The sequence below is a fragment of the Pipistrellus kuhlii genome, unplaced genomic scaffold (genome assembly GCF_014108245.1).
Source record: "Pipistrellus kuhlii isolate mPipKuh1 unplaced genomic scaffold, mPipKuh1.p scaffold_m20_p_14, whole genome shotgun sequence".
Taxonomy (NCBI): Eukaryota; Metazoa; Chordata; class Mammalia; order Chiroptera; family Vespertilionidae; genus Pipistrellus; species Pipistrellus kuhlii.
Window position 1 is genome coordinate 5448993 of NW_023425449.1, and position 20433 is coordinate 5469425.

The 20433-nt window shown below is 38.0% G+C and overlaps 1 protein-coding gene and 1 pseudogene across 1 annotated transcript in view; both read left to right on the forward strand.

Moving 5' to 3' along the window:
• The window catches only part of SLC26A7 (solute carrier family 26 member 7), a 41876-nt gene that overhangs the window by 10718 nt on the left and 10725 nt on the right, over positions 1-20433 (forward strand). The window contains exons 4-12 of the mRNA XM_036437573.2: positions 1161-1325; positions 3303-3455; positions 5644-5726; positions 7296-7443; positions 9580-9693; positions 15273-15350; positions 17157-17252; positions 18369-18475; positions 18818-18884. Of these exons, the coding sequence (XP_036293466.1) occupies positions 1161-1325; positions 3303-3455; positions 5644-5726; positions 7296-7443; positions 9580-9693; positions 15273-15350; positions 17157-17252; positions 18369-18475; positions 18818-18884 (1011 nt within the window). The remainder of the gene's footprint in view (positions 1-1160; positions 1326-3302; positions 3456-5643; positions 5727-7295; positions 7444-9579; positions 9694-15272; positions 15351-17156; positions 17253-18368; positions 18476-18817; positions 18885-20433) is intronic.
• On the forward strand, positions 16187-16306 carry LOC118718732 (annotated as a pseudogene).

The window sequence follows — 20433 nt, forward strand, 5'->3', positions numbered from 1 at the left end:
GATGGATAAGGGGCAGATGTGTTTTATCTTTATGAAAATACGGTCTGGTATAGAGAATAGTTACTCTATAAGTACTGGTTGAGTAAATGGGTTAGAATTAATATATTGAAGTTACAGAGAAATAGTTTTTGACTTTTTAAGAACAAACATTCTAAAAAGAGTTTTTCATTTCTGACTTGGGACCCTGGCTCACCACTGAGTTGTTTTACTTGGATTGTTCTTAGGATTCAAATATTTGAATGATAGTTGGTTTCCTACATAGTTAAGAGGGAAAAGCTTAATTCCTCTCTAGAAAAAAAAATATTATTGGAAAGAGTGTCTTCCTCAAGAAGACAAAATAAAAATTATAAAAATTTTTAGTTTGTCTTAGCAAATGGATTTGTTTGAAATGGCACCAGTGTCTCAGCCTGTGATAAATTTGACAAAGCTGGTTTCACTGGCATGGCGTCACATGAGTACTCTTCTAAATAATGATGTGCAGTTCTGTACATTAAAACCAACTCAGTCTTCCTGGCTGGGATTCCTACCTTATGCATAAGTCCCTGCCCTGGCTTCCAGTCTTCCTCGAAGAACTGAAGTGGTTAATCCTCTTATACTCCTGGCACCCGCCACCTGTGGTTACTCAGAACACATGCTCCTTTGGAGCTTCCTGCTATTTCACTGAAGAAAAAAAGAGGTGTTTTTTCTCTTGTTGTTATTTTATTTATTTATTTATTTATTTATTTATTTATTTTTGTCTTGCCAGTCCAGATTCAACCATATTAAGGCACCAGTAATGGTGCCATTTTAGATTTTTAAAATAATTGCAAATATGATCATGCAAATTTGATTCTCCCCCCCCCCCCAGAGCCCCATAGATCAACTGATTTTCTAGAATTTCTTGGTAACGTGTGTGATCAGGAAAAGAGAAATACAGGGAAGTAAATATTCAGGAAAAAAATAACATGTTCATTTTAATCGAAACACTTTCGATTGTGCCTAATACCATTTATTGGAGTCCTGGAGCCTGGTAATGCTGTCAAGAAAACTCCAGGGATTGAGCTCATAACATTGTAGCATCCCCTCTGACATTGGTTCTCCATGTCTGTGTGAAGTGCGGCGGTGTGGGATATGACACTGTCTGGCCAGCTTGGGAGACGTCTTGTGCTTTGTCCTCGTAGGTGGCCATGTTTGCCCTGCAGCTGGGCGGCGCTAGCTTTCTGTTCACGGAGCCTGTGATCAGCGCAATGACAACTGGGGCTGCCACGAATGTTGTGACTTCACAAGTCAAGTATCTCTTGGGAATGAAAATGCCCTACATAACCGGGTCATTCCGCTTATTTCACGTGAGTTTTCCAATTTGTCTTCGTTCATACACATTTTGGTGTGCATTTCACAAAGTAGAATTAGGTTCATTACAACACTGAGATATTTCCATGTTAAAGAAAGTTGGGTTAGCCCTAGCCGGTTTGGCTCAGTGGATAGAGCCTCGGCCTACAGACTCAAGGGTCCCAGGTTCGATTCCGGTCAAGGGCATGTACCTTGGTTGTGGGCACATCCCCAGTAGGGGGTGTGCATGAGGCGGTAATTGATGTTTCTCTCTCATCGATGTTTCTGGCTCTCTCTCTCCCTCTCTCTTCCTCTCTGTAAAAAATCAATAAAATACATTAAAAAAAAGTTATCTATAATACTAAAAGCAAACTATGCTAATTAGACAGGGCAACCAAGAGCAGAGGGCAATGTGGCAATCTATGTGACTGCCTTTGTTGGAAGTATTATCTCCTTCCTTAAAAACAAGGAGTTTCAGAACTGGAACACAGTTTCATCCTCAGCCCTGTCTCTGCAGGACACGCAAAGCATTTTTCTAGTTTAAACACTCATGCAGGCTGCAAAGTGGGAACCAAGAATGTTAATAAAAAGGGATTAAAAAGTCAGAAGGAAAGCAGAGCCCATGACTCTTTTTCTTCTCTAGAGAATGAGATCACAATTAGATATGTACACATGAGGTTTAGATGTGGAGAACAAATCTGAGATATCTGAGTTAAGAACTCATGGTGGTTTGCTGAAAGCCCATATCTGCTTCTCAGTTATTTTGATATTTCTGTTGTGAATTTTAGGAATGTTTCATATACCCTGAAAAATGGACAGCGTAAATTGAGTGGGAGAGAAACAGAAAGCTCATCGGTAGCTTGATTCAGTTGTGACTTGGATAGAAAATGTAGCAGGCTAAAGGACCTTGTTTTTCATCACTTTGAATATTTCATGACAATCCTGTATTCCTCTTGCTGCTTTTAAGATTCTTTCTTTGACTTTAACCTGTATACCCAGACAATACAAAATGAAATTGAAAGTAAACTGTGAGAAAAAGAAAAGAAAAGTACTCTCAAATAAATATAAAGAATACACACACACAAATGGATGTATTTGAAATGGCACCAGTGTCTCAGCCTATTTATCATCATCATCATATATATATATATATATATATATATATATATATATATATATATATTTGTGTGTGTGTGTGTGTGTGTGTGTATAGATCTATTGAGTATATAAAAGGCATACAGTCTTCTCACTGCTCACATTCTATGTATTTTAGGCAAAACAGACTCTTCCCACTACTTCTCTGATCCATCATCTGGCCGATTCCTGTTTATCTTCTTTAGGGACAGCTCTGCTGACCACTAACTCCTCTAAGACACATATGCTTCGGGTGCACCTTTATGTTTATAGCACCACGGTGAACTAATTTGTTGCTTTAATTGGTAATTTAAATTGCTAGATTGTTAGCTCTAAAAATACTGATGCTCACCTAAATTGTTCACCATTGTAGACCTAGAATTGAGCATGGTGGTTGGCATAAAGCATGTGACAATTGAAAGGTAAATAAAATATTGAATGAATGAGAATATGGTAATATTTTACGCTAAACCAAATATCTGATATCATTTAAATACCAGCGCTTAACTCCTTTGTATTGGATTCTCGGGTTTGAGGAAGAGTGGAGGGGTCCAAGAGACTTACTGAGCTTAACAGTAAGTCTCCCATGAGCATCTCTTTCTTGAAGTGGCTGGTCAGGAGGAGTCACACATAGTGTTCTTATGTATGAAAGAAGCAACCCCTGCATTCGCTAGAAGGGCAAAGAAATTTTGTGTGTGCAGCGAATGAGAGCTTTGCACTGACCACCCATCTCTACCTCACCTTCCCATCCTACAGCCATTAAGAGTTCTTGGTAAACATTGCGAAGTTCATTTGGAGTCAGAGGTGGTTACAGTGTGGGTGACCCTCTACTTTCTTTGCATTTCTTCTCATCTTTGTAGATCTACACATATGTGTTTGAGAACATCAAGTCTGTTCGCCTGGAAGCCCTGCTCCTATCCGTGCTGAGCATTGTGGTGCTTGTGACAGTGAAAGAGTTAAACGAGCAGTTTAAAAGGAGAATTAAAGCTGTCCTGCCTGTCGATTTGGTTCTGGTAAGTATGAAATCTACAGTTAGCATTCCGCCCTACAATGTCTGCCAGCTGTTGGGGTGACCTGCTGAGGTTCACCATGTTGCCTACAGTAGCACACAGCTGCTCCTACCTCTCATGAAGATGTCTCATTTGTGTGACTATCCATTCATGTAAGACCAGGAAACATTTGAAGTCACTTCACACACACGTTTTTGGTTATTACAGAATTTCCCATATTCTTGTTATTTTTATCTAAGTATAAGAACATATATCCTAAGACTTTGAATATGGAGACATTTCTAGAGGGGGCCAGAGGCTGTGGCTATAAATCCCATCCTTTGCTCCTAGTCAGGGATGGGATTTATACCTAAAATACTATGCAATCAACTTGAAAGAAAACAAAACAAAACAAAACAAGAGAAGCATAGCTGTGTGGACGTATTATATCTAAGGAGCACCAAAGGAACACCTAGAGACTGGTCAGAGGAGGGGAGTCATGGAAAGGAGAGCTCCCTGGGAGCTGGTGCTTGGCGGAGATACTGGCTGCAAAGTTTTGCACTTTATTTTTTACATTACAATCAAAAGAGGAGATGTAGGTGGGTCCCATGGAATCCACAGGTGGGAGAAGGTAAGGTGGGAAACCTCTGGGATTGGATAAAAAGTAGAAGGATAGACATACCTTTTTTACATCGTGGGTATAGGATAGTGCACAGTCAGCAATGAACTCAGTGACAATGAGGGGGTCTGTGGTCTCCGCAGGGCAGCGCCTGTGCCTTCAGGAGTCCGGAAAAAGGAAAATTACTTCGATATCCCAACGATATGTTATCATAGATGCAAACAATATTGAGAGGTACAGTTAAGGTAAAGATTGACCTTTGTCAAGGAAGATACCAGCCTCGGACATGACTACCCACCATAAACTGCTTTTAGTTAAAAAACAAAAAACAACAACAAGTTTTAATTTGAGAGCTTCCTTTGTGGTTACCTCAGCTCTCTGAATTTGCAAGGCCCCCTCACAGGCTTTCTCTGAGCTAGTCAGGTTAGCATGTGGCCCCTTTTTGTCCACATTATTGATTACTAATCTTTATTAGGAATATCAATGCAATTTCTCAAAACATGCTACTTTCTAAACCATCCCTTCATGTCACAAGAGACAAGTATTAAGGTTGGATTGTGGTAACTTCACACACACACACACACACACACACACACACACACTCCTATAGTCTGTTTTTCCCCCTCTTCAAAATCAGATATAATTGGGTTTAAGTAGAGTAAAACATTAAAAAAAAAAAAAGTCCTATATAATAAAAGGCTAATATGCAAATAGAGCAAATGGTGGAATAACCGGTTGCTATGATGTGTGCTGACCATCCAATCCCAGAGGTTTCCCACCTTATCTTCTCCCACCTGTGGATTCCATGGGACCCACCTACATCTCCTCTTTTGATTGTAATGTAAAAAATAAAGGGGGGTGTCAGTGGGTGCGAGTGGCACCAGCACCATCAACGTGTGGGAGCCGGGGTGGCTGTGGCACCGGGAACATGGCTACGAGCAGACAGGGAACCGGGGGCCGTGGTAGGAGGGGCAGGGCGGGAGCGCAGAGGATGGGCCGAGACCCGCCCATTTGCCTACTGCAGTTCTTTTCAAGGTGCACAAATTCTTGCCCTGGGCCCCTAGTCTATATAATAAAAGCATAAGCAACCATTATGGTGGAACCACCAGAATGATCGGTCGCTATAACGTGCACTGACCACGAAGGGACAGATGCTCAATGCAGGAGCTTCCCGTTGGTGGTCAGTGTGCTCCCACATGGGGAGAATCGCTCAGCCAGAAGCTGGGCTCACGGCTGGTGAACGTTAAGGAGCAGTGAGCTGGCGGCTGAAAGGAGCAAGGGGTCCCAGTTACGAGTCGGCGCAGGCAGGGCTGAGGGACACTCCTCCCCGCCCCCCGAGCACACAAAGTTCATGCATCAGGCCTCTAGTATTATTATAGTGCCATTTAATTTTCGAAACTGAAATTAAGTGCTCTAAAATCTCAGAAGTATCCTTTGAATTTTAAAATTTCCTAATTTTTAAAAAATTCGTATAACTGCTACATCACTCATGACAATCCTGGGACACATGAATAATGTTTACTTTCAACATTAATTTTTTAAAAGGTGTTTGAAAGGCTACTAATAATTTTTTTTCCAAATGTAACCACGCAGGTTATTGCTGCATCATTTGCTTGTTATTATATCGATATGGAAAATACATATGGATTAGATGTACTTGGTCATATTCCAAAAGGGTAATGTCTTTTTTCTTACTTTTTTGTTTGTGTGTTTCTTTGTTTTTTGAAAGACTAGACTGGAGGTAGGTGGTATGGATTTTATTTCTTTCAAAGAACCTGTAGAGAACAAAATTCTAATTATTTTCTTATTTTTTTAAGTGGTTAAAACAAATAATGCACATATAGAGAAAAACTAACATCTTAGACTGTTTAAATGTAACTAGGACATTTGGTAACTGTTTTTTCAAATTTATTGTTGACAGTATTATAGTTGTCCCCAATTTCCTATCCCCATCTGTTCCTCTCTATGCATGCAGCCCTCCCAGGCCTTCCCCACACTATTGTTTGTGTCCATGAGTTATGCATATATGCATATTAATTCTTTGGTTAATTTCTTCCTGTCTTCCAACTCCTTCCCTCTGAGATCTATTAGTTGATTGTCTTATACACATTGCTTCAGATAAAAGATTTGGAAGTTATTTACAAAAATATTGTACTTTTTAAATTAAATATATATTTTTATTGATTTCAGAGAGGAAGAAAGAGGGAGAGAGAGATAGAAACATCAACGATGAGAGAGATTCATTGATCATCTGCCTCCTGAATGTCCCACATTGGGGATAGAGCCCGCAACCCAGGCAGGAATGTGCCTTGACTGGGAATCGAACCAGGATCTCCTGATTCATAGGTCGGCGTTCAACTACTGAGCCATGCCAGTCAGGTGGTTGCTATTAAAAAAAAAAAAAAAAAAAAATATATATATATATATATATATATATATATATATATATATTTTGGGAGATATATATCTATAAAAAAATTATTATAGATATATATCTCCCAAAGGGTCATTAGGCATAAATAAATGATGAAACTTTATTTGGAGCAAGTGGTTTTCAAAAGACAATAAGACAATGGTCAGGTATTCATTGAAATAAATATTTTAAAAAATTCTTTAAACCTGAGATACAGTTAACGGTGGCCCTATATTTTGCAACAGAGGGTAGATGTAGCCTTTATGCCTATTTTCCCTGACATACGTGATGCATAGTTAAGTGTGCTGTGAAAGAATCGAGTTAGAAACATAATTAAGCTGATGAACTCAATGGCCAATTTGAGGATTAGCTCAGGAAGCTGTAGCTCACAGTAAACTAGTGTCCTCATACAGGTCTATCGTGTTCAAGGCAGGGAATCCAGTCTCTCATGCCAGCCAAATAAATATTTGAGAAGGTTCAAATGAAAGAAAGCTCCAAATACGCTTTTGTTCCAATATAGAACATTTTTCATCGAGTTATTTTTCATCATTGATGAGCCTTTATTAGCCGGCCGGGCAAGTTCCTGTGGTGAGCTCGAGTGCAGATGGCAGTGGTGTGGTGTTGTCCCCGGGGTGTTCCTTGCGAGTTTGCTTTTCTGTTCAATAATGTGGAAAGCAAAGGGCTTTTAAGGGCAAGGCTGCCTGGCTTTCTCATGGGCTTCTTACTTATTCTCTGTTAACTTCAGAGTCATACCTCCATAGTGGAATCCATTGCAAGTTGTTACAGAAATTACATGGAAGTTGATGGCTTCATTGTGTATTTCCTTCCACAGAATTCCTTCACCGAGAGCTCCCCCCATGAATGTCCTCTCCGCAGTAGTCACAGAAGCTTTTGGAGTCGCACTCGTGGGCTATGCGGCCTCTCTGGCTCTCGCTCAAGAATCTGCCAGAAAGTTCAAATATTCTGTGGATGACAACCAGGTGGAGTATGCCCCAGCCCCTCTTCATCGCTATCGTATCATCCTGCTGTGAACTCCCAGATCCTGAAAATGTTGACCCTATGAAAAATATAACTTTCCTACATGTACAGCAAGAATAGATTGGACAAAAAATAAAAGGAAAAAAAAAATCTCTACATCATTTATAGCTGAATATCTGTCCTTTATGGGTTGGTTTATAACTTTATCTTATTTTGAGAAAGAGGGGCATCTTGATTTCCTTTTTAATTTGCTTTTAGGTGGGAATCCAAATATATTACCATTGAGTACTTACTTATAAAAATGATGATTTTTAAAGTTCAGAAAACAGTAGTATTACTCTTCTTAGTAGAAAACTAAAGGACGTGAAAATCTACTTTTGGAAGGTCAAACAATGCAGATCATGTTAATCACATTTTAGAATCTATTTCTCCCAGTGTCTTGGTTTTAAGTCCTGTGGTGTCCCCCTGCTCCCCCCGCCCCCCCCATATCCCTACAGCTCAGCAGAGATAGCTGCGGAACACTAGTTACAAATGTCAACTCACCTTTGTGTAATCTCACCCTGACACTGGGTGGGTGCTCTTCATTATTTTTGTGCCTAGTTTTGTCATCTGTACAAAAGAAGATTTATTCATTCAACAGATGAGTATCAAATCTTACTAACATCCAGGCACTGAAAACAAGGGATACGGTAGTATCTTTTCTCAACTCAGAGCCTCCTGTGGGTTTACCCTTGTACTCAGGTTAAAAATCTCTTCACCAAGGTTTACTAAGCTCCACATCCCTTTGTTTCTCTAGATATCCTTTTTCACTCTGTTTGCTGCCTGCTTTTCATTGAATCCACCACTTATGATTCTGGCTCAGGACATTTGCATTTGCTTTTCCCTTTTCCAGAAACTGGTCCCCTACATATTTGCATGCCTCCCTTATTTAAATGTTCCCTTCTCAGAGAAGCCTAAAATAAAATCCTAAACTCCAGATTTTTCCATGCCTTCCTATGCTGTACTTGACATACTCATCTTGTTTTCTGTCAGCATTCCCTCACTAGAATGTCAGTTCAGTAAGGGCAGGGAGACTGGTCTCTGTAGTTACAGGTAACAGGAAAGGCAGAAAACAAAACAAAACATCAGGAGGTTTTTACAAGAATCCAGGTAAAATTAGACGGTATGTACCAGGATGTAGCAGTGGAAAAGATGAAAAGTGGACCGATTCTGGATTAAATGTAGATACCATCTGGGAAAAAGGGAAGGACTGAAGAATATTGTCATGTGACTGATGGGGATACATATTGAAAAATGTGTCATGAGGCTATTTTGTCATTTTTCAAACATCAGAGTTCTCTTTTACAAACCTAGATGGTATCAGCTACTACACACCTACATATACACTGAGTGGCCAGATTATTATGATCTCTGAATGCATAATAATCTGGCCACTCAGTGTATAACCTATATAATAAAAGGCTAATATGCAAATTGTCCCCTCGACCAGGAATTCAACCAGCAGATAGGCCAGCCAGCCCCCCATGCCCCCATGTCCCCTCCCCCTGGCCAGGCTGGCTGGACCCCACCCATGCATCAATTCATGCACTGAGTGGCAAGATTATTATGCGTTCAGAGATCATAATAATCTGGCCACTCAGAATATGTTATAGCCTATTGCTCCTAGACTACAAACCTGTGCAGCATGTTACTGTACAAAACAACATGAGACTTAATCCAGCCCAACAAAAATAATATGATCAAGAAACACAGTAAACATGAGATATATGAGGCTGCTGTCAGTGTTACAGCCTTGATTATAGAGATTTAAAAGACGGGGGAGAAATTGGCAACAGAGACAATAAATATCTTGTATTTTTCCATATGGTTGTTATGAGGATTAAATGATTAAAGTACTTAGAATAGTTTCTTCCTCATTTCATCACTTAGTAAATGTCCATTTTTGAGTGTGTGTGTGTGTGTGTGTGTGTGTGTGTGTGTGTGTTTTGTTTGTTTTTTTGCAATGGCTAAATCACAACCATTGGAGAGAACAGAAATGGGATATGAACAAGACTCATGGTTTGATAGATTGTACCCGTGGTCTCTAAAAGTTGATTGTTATTAAAAAATGATGTATTCCCCTGTTATCAATCTTCTAGGAATGTTTGGCTCACGGCCTCAGCAATGTGATTCCTTCATTTTTCTTCTGCATACCAAACGCTGCTGTCATGGGGAGGACCATTGGCCTATACAGCACAGGGGCAAAGACACAGGTAACTTCCTGTCTAGCAGGGAACTCCCTGGCCTCTATGCTCCTTCTGTGGGAGAGTGCTTAAGAGCAGGCTTCTGTCTGAAGTACAGAAGATAGCCTGGCTGACGTGGCTCAGTGGTTGAGTGGCGACCTATGAACCAGAAGTTCGTGGTTCCATTCCTGGTCATTGTGGGCTCACTGGGGCATGCAGGAAGCAGCTGGTTAATGATTCTCTCTCATCATTGATGTTTCTCTCTCTCCCTCTCCCTTCCTCTCTGAAACCAACAAAAATAGAAATATATTTTTTAAAAACACTGTTGTGGAGCAAATGTGAGTAAAGACCACTGGAGCCCAGACCAAATTAAAATTTAGGGAGCCTTTATTAGCCGGCCTGGTGAGTGACTAGCTGGGCGTCTGCTCTGCCATTCTCCATGCAATGAGTCCAGAGAACAGCCGCGACCCTTTGAGCAAGACCACTTTTAAGCACATTAACCACATCCTGTTTTTGCAGAGCATGTAACCTAAGACAAAACAATTATTCCCAAGTAACGTCAGAATCATGCCATCGACGACCATGTTATTCACAGGGTCATCCTGGTCTTCAGAAAGCTGACAGTGTCCTGTGAAAGAAGGCCTACGTGCTGGGAAGGGGCCATGAGACCATATCTTAAGACCTGGCCTAGTGTCAGCACTGACAACTCTATTGGGGCATAGTCCACCGTCTCTCTGGAATGGGGCATGCTCAAAAATTCCCACTCTCCAACAAGCACAGAAAATAGTTTTACTACTTCATTTTTTTTTTTCTAACTACTTTCAAGGAAGTCCATTTCTCCTCTCATTCTTGTAAATGTTCCTTCCAAAACCCAATAGATTCAGTGAGCTCACTAAAAAAAAATACTGCCAATAGCAGCTTTGCTGCTGGCGGCCTTTGAGCCAAAGCTCTCACTTCTGGAGCCTCTGATTTTCTGTTGTTGCTAAGCTAATCCATTTGAAGAATTTCTATTTTTGTTCACTTTCTTTAGATGAGATGAAATCAATTGTATGAAAAATTAGTCATTACCATTGCGATTCCTGTAGGAATAGATGTACAAGTATTTAAGTAAGTAATAAGATGTTTGTGCACATTTGAGGTTAAAGAAACAATTATGATATATTTTTAGGAACTCACGTCAACTCAACACTTGAGTGCCTCCTCTATACCAAGCAAGATGACAGTGATGACAATGAAGATAATCTGTGATGATTATCATAGTGTTAGTGTTAGTGGAAACATACATTGATTCATGTGCCAGGCATTGCATAGCATACTTTCTATGTAAATGAACTAACTCATTTAGCCCTTTTTAAGCAACTCTGAAGAAAGTACAATTATTATTCTCAGTTTCCACATGATAAAGTTAAAGAAAAGAGGGTTAAAGTAAATTACCCAGTTCACAGAGCTAATGAGTTAGCAGAGCTGGGATTTTAACCCAGATAGATTTACTCCAGATCTTGCACTGTTATCCGAAGTTCTATACAAGAAAATGCATGTATGTGTTAATATAGAAACTCATATTATCTGCTTATCATTATTAAAACAATTCACATGTATTTAACATTGGAATTGAACAAGGATTTGTAAACTATATTATGTGACAGGTCGAACATTTTTAGGAGCCTACCCTTATAGTAAGACTGTTTTTGGGGGTGGTGATTAGAATAATACATTTGAAAGGGTATGGTGTTTTGTTTTTGTTTTTACCTTGGGGAGCAAGTGGCAGGAGAAAGATGAGTAAAGACCAGCAGGAGTTTTAAGTATGCTGTTAAAAATCAGTAATGGACAGTTAAGGGAATGATCAGACAGTAAAAGAAAGAGGTGAGCTTGCCAAACAAGGATTTCAGTGTAGATTTTGTCTTTATTCAGTTACCTTAAAGAAAAAAGTTACAGCTAAAGGTTGAATGGAAGAACCTATCATTGTTCCAAATCTGGATGTTGCTGTTTACATTCCTTTGTTGAACCTGTATCTTCATAAGCTTTTTAGCAGGCTCTTGGTGTACACTCTGTTTCACCATCAACAGGATCAGAGTCTGTGGATACTGACAAGGGATTTGTCTCATCTGTCTTTTTCCATGACTATGCTGTACCTACTCCGTATCTTGATTTATAATCAAAGCCCGGAAGACCTAAAAAAATGTGTTCTGTAGTCATCTAGGAATAACATAGAAAATATTGCTGCTACTTTTGGTGAAGAAAGTCGATTTCGTATAGTTTATTTCAATATAAACAAAATCTAAACTTTGTTTTAAAAAATAATAGAATCATTTTATCATCCCTCAACCTGCTTGATTTTAGTAATTATTAATAGCAGCTTGACTATCATGATTTCATTTACATTTCTTCACTTTATTCCTAAATATAAAATGGTAAGGGTTGAAGAAAAGTAAAATACCTAGAAAATGTTTGTCCTATGGGTAATTAAGGATGTGAACATTTTACTAGTTAAAACATATAAGGGGGTACTTAGTTTTGTTTTGTTTCTGAGTTTTAAAAAAAGTTACAATTTAAAAAAAAAATTATTTTATTGATTTTTTACAGAGAGGAAGGGAGAGGAACAGAGAGCTAGAAACATCGATCAGCTGCCTCCTGCAAACTCCCCACTGGGGATGTGCCCGCAACCAAGGTACATGCCCTTGACTGGAATCGAACCAGGGACCCTTCAGTCCCCAGGCCGACGCTCTATCTACTGAGCCAAACTAGCTTCAGCAAAAGTTACAATTTTATCTTTCTTGTTCTGGCTGCAACTTGCTTTTAAATTTTTTCCTCTTAGTTGATCAGAGATATATAAGGAAACAGCACTTTATGTGCAAATTAAAGTAAAAACGGCAGTAAAGCTTTAAAAATATAACTAAGTGGGATTATTACAGAATCTTGCAGTTAGAGGATTTTATTATAGCACTGAAAATATCTTAATCTAACTTTTTTTTTGTGGCATTTACTGAGTTGTCCATCTCTGAAGTGATGACTTGGATTGCATGATCTCACAAATTTTTTTAAAAATCTGAAGTTTAGATCTGGATCTCTTACTTATGGAGACAACGAATGCAGTATTTTGAGGACATGGAGGGCAGAAGCTATTATATTATTGATTTTCATGCCTGAGGAGTAGATACATGAGGCAGAACTGATAAAAATTTCTTGTCCAATTAGATGCACTTGTCTTTTGTCCTCGGGCATCAACAATGATGAGGCAAGTGCAGTAAAGAATTTACTGACATTTGCCATTTGTTTATCTGACCCATTTTATTTTATGACTTCCCATGTAAAGTAAACAAATAGTATGTTTCACCCATCATTTGTCACTTTTATAAGTAAGACCCTTTTAACTCGAGTTATTTTAACAGTAGGACCAAAATTGTAGTTTAGTAAGAATGTTATTGATGTACATACAAAGCATCATGTAAATAAAAAACAAGTTAAATGTTAGAGAAAAGCCCAAAGGCAGTTATAGTTTACTGTTTTGAAATAGGATTATTTAATTAAGTTGTATTTTCTTTATCATCTTTACTACAAGATATTTTTGGGACCTTAAGATATACTAGTATTTAGCTTGATGGATCCCAATTTAGTTTATGGTCCATACACCTTCTAACTCCTTCGTTTTAGGACCTTCCTCAAATCTCCTTGTTTCCTGAGCCTCAGAGCATTTCACAGAGTGTAGGCTACCTTCCCCAAGTTCATATCTGCAGCTAAGAATAAGGGTTTTATTTTCAGGTACATTATAAATGCATGAGTGAGGATCCCACCCAAGGGTGAATGCCATTGTCTTTATCATGAAATAAACCTTGGCAGTTATCCTTTTTTTTCTTCTTCCATATAAGCGGTGGTATAATGAGTTACTTCTTAAGGTATCTGAATAAATTCTGTTATTTGCTCTCTGAACACCTAGCTCTCTCTGGTCTAGTGGAATGACAGCATCAATTTGTGTTTAAAATTTTTATCAAACCTAAGCTGGTGTGGCTCAGTGGTTGAGTGTTGACCTATGAACCAGGAGGTCACAGTTTGAGTCCCAGTCAGGGCACATGCCTGAGTTTTGGGCTCAATCCCATCCCTAGGAGGAGGTCGGAAGAGCATGGAGGAAGCAGCGGATTGATGATTCTCTCTCATCATTGATGCTTCTTTCTCTCTCTCTCTCTCTCTCTCTCTCTCTCTCTCTCTCTCTCTCTCTCTCTCTCTCCCTCTCCCTTCCTCTCTGAAATCAATAAAAATATGTTTATATATATTTTTTAAATGTTTGTAATGTAAAATCAGCAATTACTACTATATGACTAGTTTAGTGACAATTTGTTATACCTTCTGTTATGGGCAATTTTTTATTACCTAGTGACTTATTTCCTCTTTATATGCTGGTGAGTACTGGAGATTAAGGTCTACTAAATAAGGAAGGAACTTATGACTAGCTTCTTTTCCTTAGTTTAATTATTTTGAGTTTCATCTAGAATGTTGCCTACTAGTATATCAATAGTCTATTCTTGTATTCTTTTCTATTGCTAAGTAGTATTCTACTGTAAGGATATACCACAACTTGTTTATCTATTCACTAACTGGTGGACCTTTCAGTTATTTACAGTTTTTAGTGTTTGTTAATAAAGCTTTTTATAAGTATTGACATGCGTGTGCATTTTTATCTCTGTTAAACAGTTCTGGGATATACGGTAAGTGTATGTGTAGCTTCCTAAGAGACTGCCAAACTGTTTTCTCAGCAAAGTCTGAGAACGCCAGTTGTTCTGAATCCTTGCCAGCCCTTAGTATTGCTTGACTACTTGATTAGTTATATATTTATCTTTAGTGTTAGCCATTCTAATGGACCCTGATTCCCCGGGCTTTTTCAGTCATGGTATTCTGGGCATCTTTGTGGTGCTGTGAGAGCCCTCTTTTCTGTGAGGCTGCCAGTTTGGCCAAAAGTTTCTGTTACGTCATGGACATTTGCTTGTGTGAAACCAGGTTTTCCATTAGATGGAACATAGCTAAGAGTCAAGTCATGTGAACGTCCTCTTGTCAGCAGGGATTGATGTGAAGATGATACTCATAGCTTTTCAGGATTAATAAAATGCATCTGTTTCATTGCAGAGACTTCTACCGTAATCCTATATAACTGCTTCACACTGGAGTCCTTTGTTAGAAAGGACTCCACAGAAGAGGGTAAATGCCTCAGTGAAAACTTATCAGCAAAACCTTCAGCTGCATGTTCAAGTATTACCCAGATAACTCCCTGGGAAGTGAGGAGAGGAGTTAAACCAAAGGACCTTTAATTGAAATGTCTTTACTATGAAACAAAAAAAGCCATTGTTGTTATGTGTACTAAAAGTCTTTTTTTTTTCTTCTTCTTAGAATTGCTTTTCTGTCATCACTGACTTAATTAGATTGCACCAGTCTGTCAGATGTCACATTCGGATTCCTTCAGCTGAAAAATAGAGATAACAATCTACGTAATTTAATAATCATGTGCCAGCATATTGTTTTTCCTAATCAAGATGAACTAAGAATTTTATGCCCCCCATTTATTACATTGGAATTATTAGAAAGTTCACAGTTTTCTTTTTTATCTGTCTTGTATTTTACAGGTGGCTTGTCTCATATCTTGCATTTTCATCCTGACAGTCATTTATGCCGTAGGACCTTTGCTTTACTGGCTGCCAATGGTATAGTAGTGCTCTTCCATACGTTTACTTTCAATGAGAAGCATTGCATATTAAAATTTCTTAAATGACTGCCCTCGCTGGTTTGGCTCAGTGGATAAAGCATCAGCCTGCAGACGGAAGGGTCCCAGGTTCAATTCCAGCCAAGGGCACATGCTGGGTTGCAGGCTTGATCCCCAGTAGGGGGCAAGCAGGAGCTAGCCGATCAGTGGATCAGTGATTCTCTCTCATCATTGATGTTTCTAGTTCTCTCTTCCTCTCCCTTCATCTCTGAGACCCATAAAAACATATTTTTAAATTTCCTAAATGACTTACTTCAATAATCGTTAATGATCCCCAGGTCATTCATGTGACATAAGTGATGGTGGAACGGAGGAGAGGTGGAAAAAGACCATATGAATGGGGGAGGAACAGGAGTTTTCTGAGCATTAGGCTCTTGTATAAAATGCCATTATGGAATTAAATTTATTCTGTGCTCATTTGGAGAGTGTAACTAGGCCATATTTGTTATAAGAAATAGAATTTGGAAGAATTTTATCCTAATTTGTACCATTAGAAAATGTGTTTGGAGAAGAAAGTGGGATACAAAATACATCTTACCACCTTTGACACACCCTTATACACAGGTGACTCAGAGCCCGGCCAGCATGGGTCAGTGGTGGAACATGGACCTATGAACCAGGAGGTCATGGTTTGATTCCCAGTCAGGGCATATGCCCGGGTTGTGATCTCATCCCTCATGTAGGGCATGCAGAAGATAGCCAATCAGTAATTCTCTCTCATCATTGATCTCTCTCCCTCTCTCTCCGTCTCTGAAATCAATAAAAATATAGATAGACCCTTCTTTTCTTGGCAGGGTTCAGGCATGTGGTCCCGGACCCCGTAATGTACGGAGGCAGAGGGAGAGGGCTCCGGCGGTGTCCAGTCCGCCAGTTCTATCCTCAAGTGCCGGGACACAGAAAAAAAAAAAAATCTCTCTATATATATAGATAGAAACAAAACAAACAGAAAAAATCGAAAGGACTCAGAATCCTAGTCCCAGTGGTTCATCTTGCCTTTCCTAAGCCTGAGGTACCAAAGTTACACAAGTAAGATTCTGGTCTTCAGAGAACCAGAGATAGTGTCAGTCCTCCCTTGTCTTCATTCATATCATGAGATTATGTAATTTCCACTGGAGGATCTTTCAATAACCGAGTTCTTACTTCAACAGAGTTATAGCTTTCAGTGAAACCAGATAAACTGGTACGCAAGGCAGTTATAAAGGAATACTTAGCTATCTGGGGATCTCAGTTGGTTAGAGCATCATCCCAATATGCCAAGGTTTGCGGGTTTAATCCCCAATCAGGTCACATACCAGAATCAATCAATCAGTGCACAAATAAATGAAACAATATATCGACGTTTCTCTCTCTGAAGTCAATCCATAAATTTAAGAAATACATGATATAAATATTTAATTTGCAACAAACTATTTTCAAACAAATGGTGGTGGGTTATTATTATAAAGTTGAGGTCAATCAGCATTATACCATTTGCCCTTATCATTCATTACTTTTCTTTTTCCTTCTTTTTAATTTTTTTAGAATGACATGTTTTACCCTGTTATTTCCTAGAATTGATGTTGTATTCTTGAGGTGCAATAATTGGTTAGTTCTAAGCAAAATGAATACTACATTAGTCTTCTAAATGATGATTGCTTTTTTTCTAGTAAGTACTTTAAGAAAGGAAGAAATGAAAATAGTTTGGTCCTTTTAAATTTTGATTAAAATATTTATCTTGCCTTTTCATTGACCTATTTCTTATTTGTAGTGTGTTCTTGCAAGTATTATTGTCGTGGGACTGAAAGGAATGCTCATCCAGTTTCGGGATTTAAAAAAATATTGGAATGTGGATAAAATCGATTGGGTTAGTAGATATTGAACCTACATTTTCATCTTGGACTTAAACACATGTGAAAACTAAATTTTAATTGTTTCATTTGCAGAAAGTAGTTTTAGTCACTGGAGACTTTTACGCTTTACAAACTAGCAGTAATTTCTTTTAAAATCCCAAGAGATGCATTAAAATGTGAAGTGTCTTTATAAGAAATAGGCATGGGATCTTGTCAAATTTTGATTGATGTGTTGTTTGAGAACTTTTAAAGAAATGCTAACTAACTTGAGTGTATTGGGGATTCTTAATTTCTGTTATGGATTAATTTTTGCCAGTGAGTTCATGAAGAACACACTAATAAAGATATGACAAGTTTAACATGTATGAGAAATCATTAATTGCTAAGTTATGTACACCACATTAACATAAGGTGAAAATCTTAATAGTGACCATATTCATTCTAAATACAAACAGTCTCATGAATTGGGTTTTAAATCGATTATGTTGAGAGAATCATTATTTTAATAGGATATTGCCAGGAAGGGATTAAATTATACTAAACAGTGGGAAAGTGTGGCTTCTATTAACATAAATGTTTAACATGCTATTCAAGAGCCAAATTGGCTCTGATGCTTTAGCTTTTACAATTTCACAAAAAGTGGCCCCTTGCAAATAAAATCATAACTATCATTGGAGTGGTTGATCTAAAAATGGCTTTGATCATGATGTTAGATTCAGTCATTTTAACATTACGGTTTGAGTCGTGTGGAAAAGTAAATTAGTCCTTTTTATAGCAACCCTAGGAAGCAGAATATTTTTGGGAATGACCAAACAATATGGCATGCTTTTAAACCCCACACATCAACCAATAATTTACAGATCTTCAATAAAATGTTAGTTGGGGATCGAATTAAGTATTGGAGGTGTGTAGAAATAAAAGCATCTGCCTTTTACCCACCACTGCTCCTGGGAGTGTGATGGGGCAAGGATTTGTCTCTGTATTCCTGGGCTTCTGTTTATGACATCTTAAATAATACATTCTTCCTGAGAGATGCGGTTATTGGAATATTGTAGAATAAAACTGTGATGAATTTATCAATCCTGAGAATATCCAAGGACCCGCATCTTTTCTCTTTGCTTCTCTTTCAGGGCATTTGGGTCAGTACATATGTCTTTACAATATGTTTTGGTGCCAATGTGGGGCTACTGTTTGGCGTTGTTGGTACCATAGCTATGGTGATTGGTCGCTTCCCAAGGTAAGATCTTATTTAAATGTTCTGTTTATGATGACACTGCAGCACAGTATATGGTGTTACCGGTTACTTTTATTTCTGTTGTCTATATAGTGCTACAATTCATGTTTTATTTTCTATTGGAGACAAAAAGAAAAGGTTTTATCTACATATGGTATATAATAAAGTTGTTATTCCTGATGATTTTAGAAAAATGCAGATTTACCAGTGTCTCATTAACAAATGAGATATAAGGTCTAAATCATTTTAGGTATATTCCTATTATTAAAAGATAATTTTTACTTCTTCATGGTTAGTGCAGTAATTAGGAAATGACATCTTGTTTCCTATCTGCCTTAATTCTAGAGCAAAGACACTGAACATAAAAAATATGAAAGAAATGGAATTTGAAGTGAAAACAGAAATTGATGGTGTAAGTTTAGTTTTTGTTTTCTACTTTGTGCAATTATTAACAATTTTTGTGATTCGGATAGCTTTAAGATACCATTAAAAACAGATAAATTATGTCATTAACATAACTATTTTAACATAACTGTATGTATATATATATATATATATATATATATATATATATGGCAGTTGACAAGCAGCAAATAGAACATCTACAAGAAAAAACTTATATTAGCATTCATGTAAGACAATAGAACTACACTCCACAGTCGAATCATAGTCCAGATTAATGCAGGCATTTGGAAACCTCTTTTCCATTGCTCAGTTCCATAAAACAGTCAAACGAAACCAACAGGCCATTCCAAACTAAATGATGAAGGAAGAGAGGGAATAGGAAAGGAAATAAGTTGAAGTCAGATCTTGTTATAGTTTGTTGTTGCTGTTTTGTTTTGTTGTGGTTTTTTTTAACACACATACAATGAGATTGTATTATTAGCAGATAGTAATTTATTCCAATGATTATGGAAAGCCAGTAGAATTAGTTTCTTGTACAGTGCACACTTAAAAAAATAACAACTTTTTTTTAAATTTCCCTATCAGGCCAATTGTGTTTTTGTTCTAGGATTTTTATTCTGAGGGATGGCCAAGACAAGTTTAAAGTGAAGGGAAAAAATATTACCTTGAACTTTTTGCAGATTGGCCTCCCTTTGAACCTGTTTTGTAAATGTTTGGTTAACCTCATCTTTGTTTTTTACATTTTCTTGTTCCAGTACCTCCTGGTTACTTTCAGAGAGAACTGGCCTTCCACCAGCAGGGCCACAGTCAGGGTATTTCTGAGTGAACTGGGAGTGAGAAGTAGCACCAGGAGTCTTCCTGGGACACCAGGGGAATGGCCTGTTTTCAATAACCACCAAGAGATTTGGTTCTCAGAGAACTATTGGCAGTCAGAGCCTTTGAAAGTGCCCCAGTATCAACTTTCCTACCAATGCTGCCTTTCTTTTCTTTCCTCTCTCTTTGTGTGTGTGTGTGTGTGTGTGTATGTGTGTGTGTGTGTGTGTGTGTGTGTGTGTGTGTGTATGTTTTACATTTTACATAGGAATTAGTGCAGACTGACTCTTGAGCCCCTAAGATTCTCATGTATCTAGCCCACATGTACAGTTACATACATTAGCCTTGGCATTCTTAACTTTGAAACAGAATTGGAGTTTCAAACTTAAAATTCTTAAATAGAATATATATATATATATTTGTTGCCTCTTGTATGTACCCTGACCAGGATTGAACCTGCAACCTTGGTATATCAGGATGATGCTCTAACCAACTAAGCTACCAGACCAGGTTTAAGCTAACCAAGTTAGCTTGGTGGCAGTTAGTCATCCCTTTCTTTCATTCATATATTCTTCCATACTTTTTTAATATGAAATACTCATTCTCAATTTGGGATATCTCTTCCCACTCAATGCTAGTAAATTCAATCACATGGAGAATTTATTTTCTGGCACAATTTGAATCTTTATTCTTTAACAAATACCTGTCTTTTAATAATGTTAACATAAAACAATACATTAGTA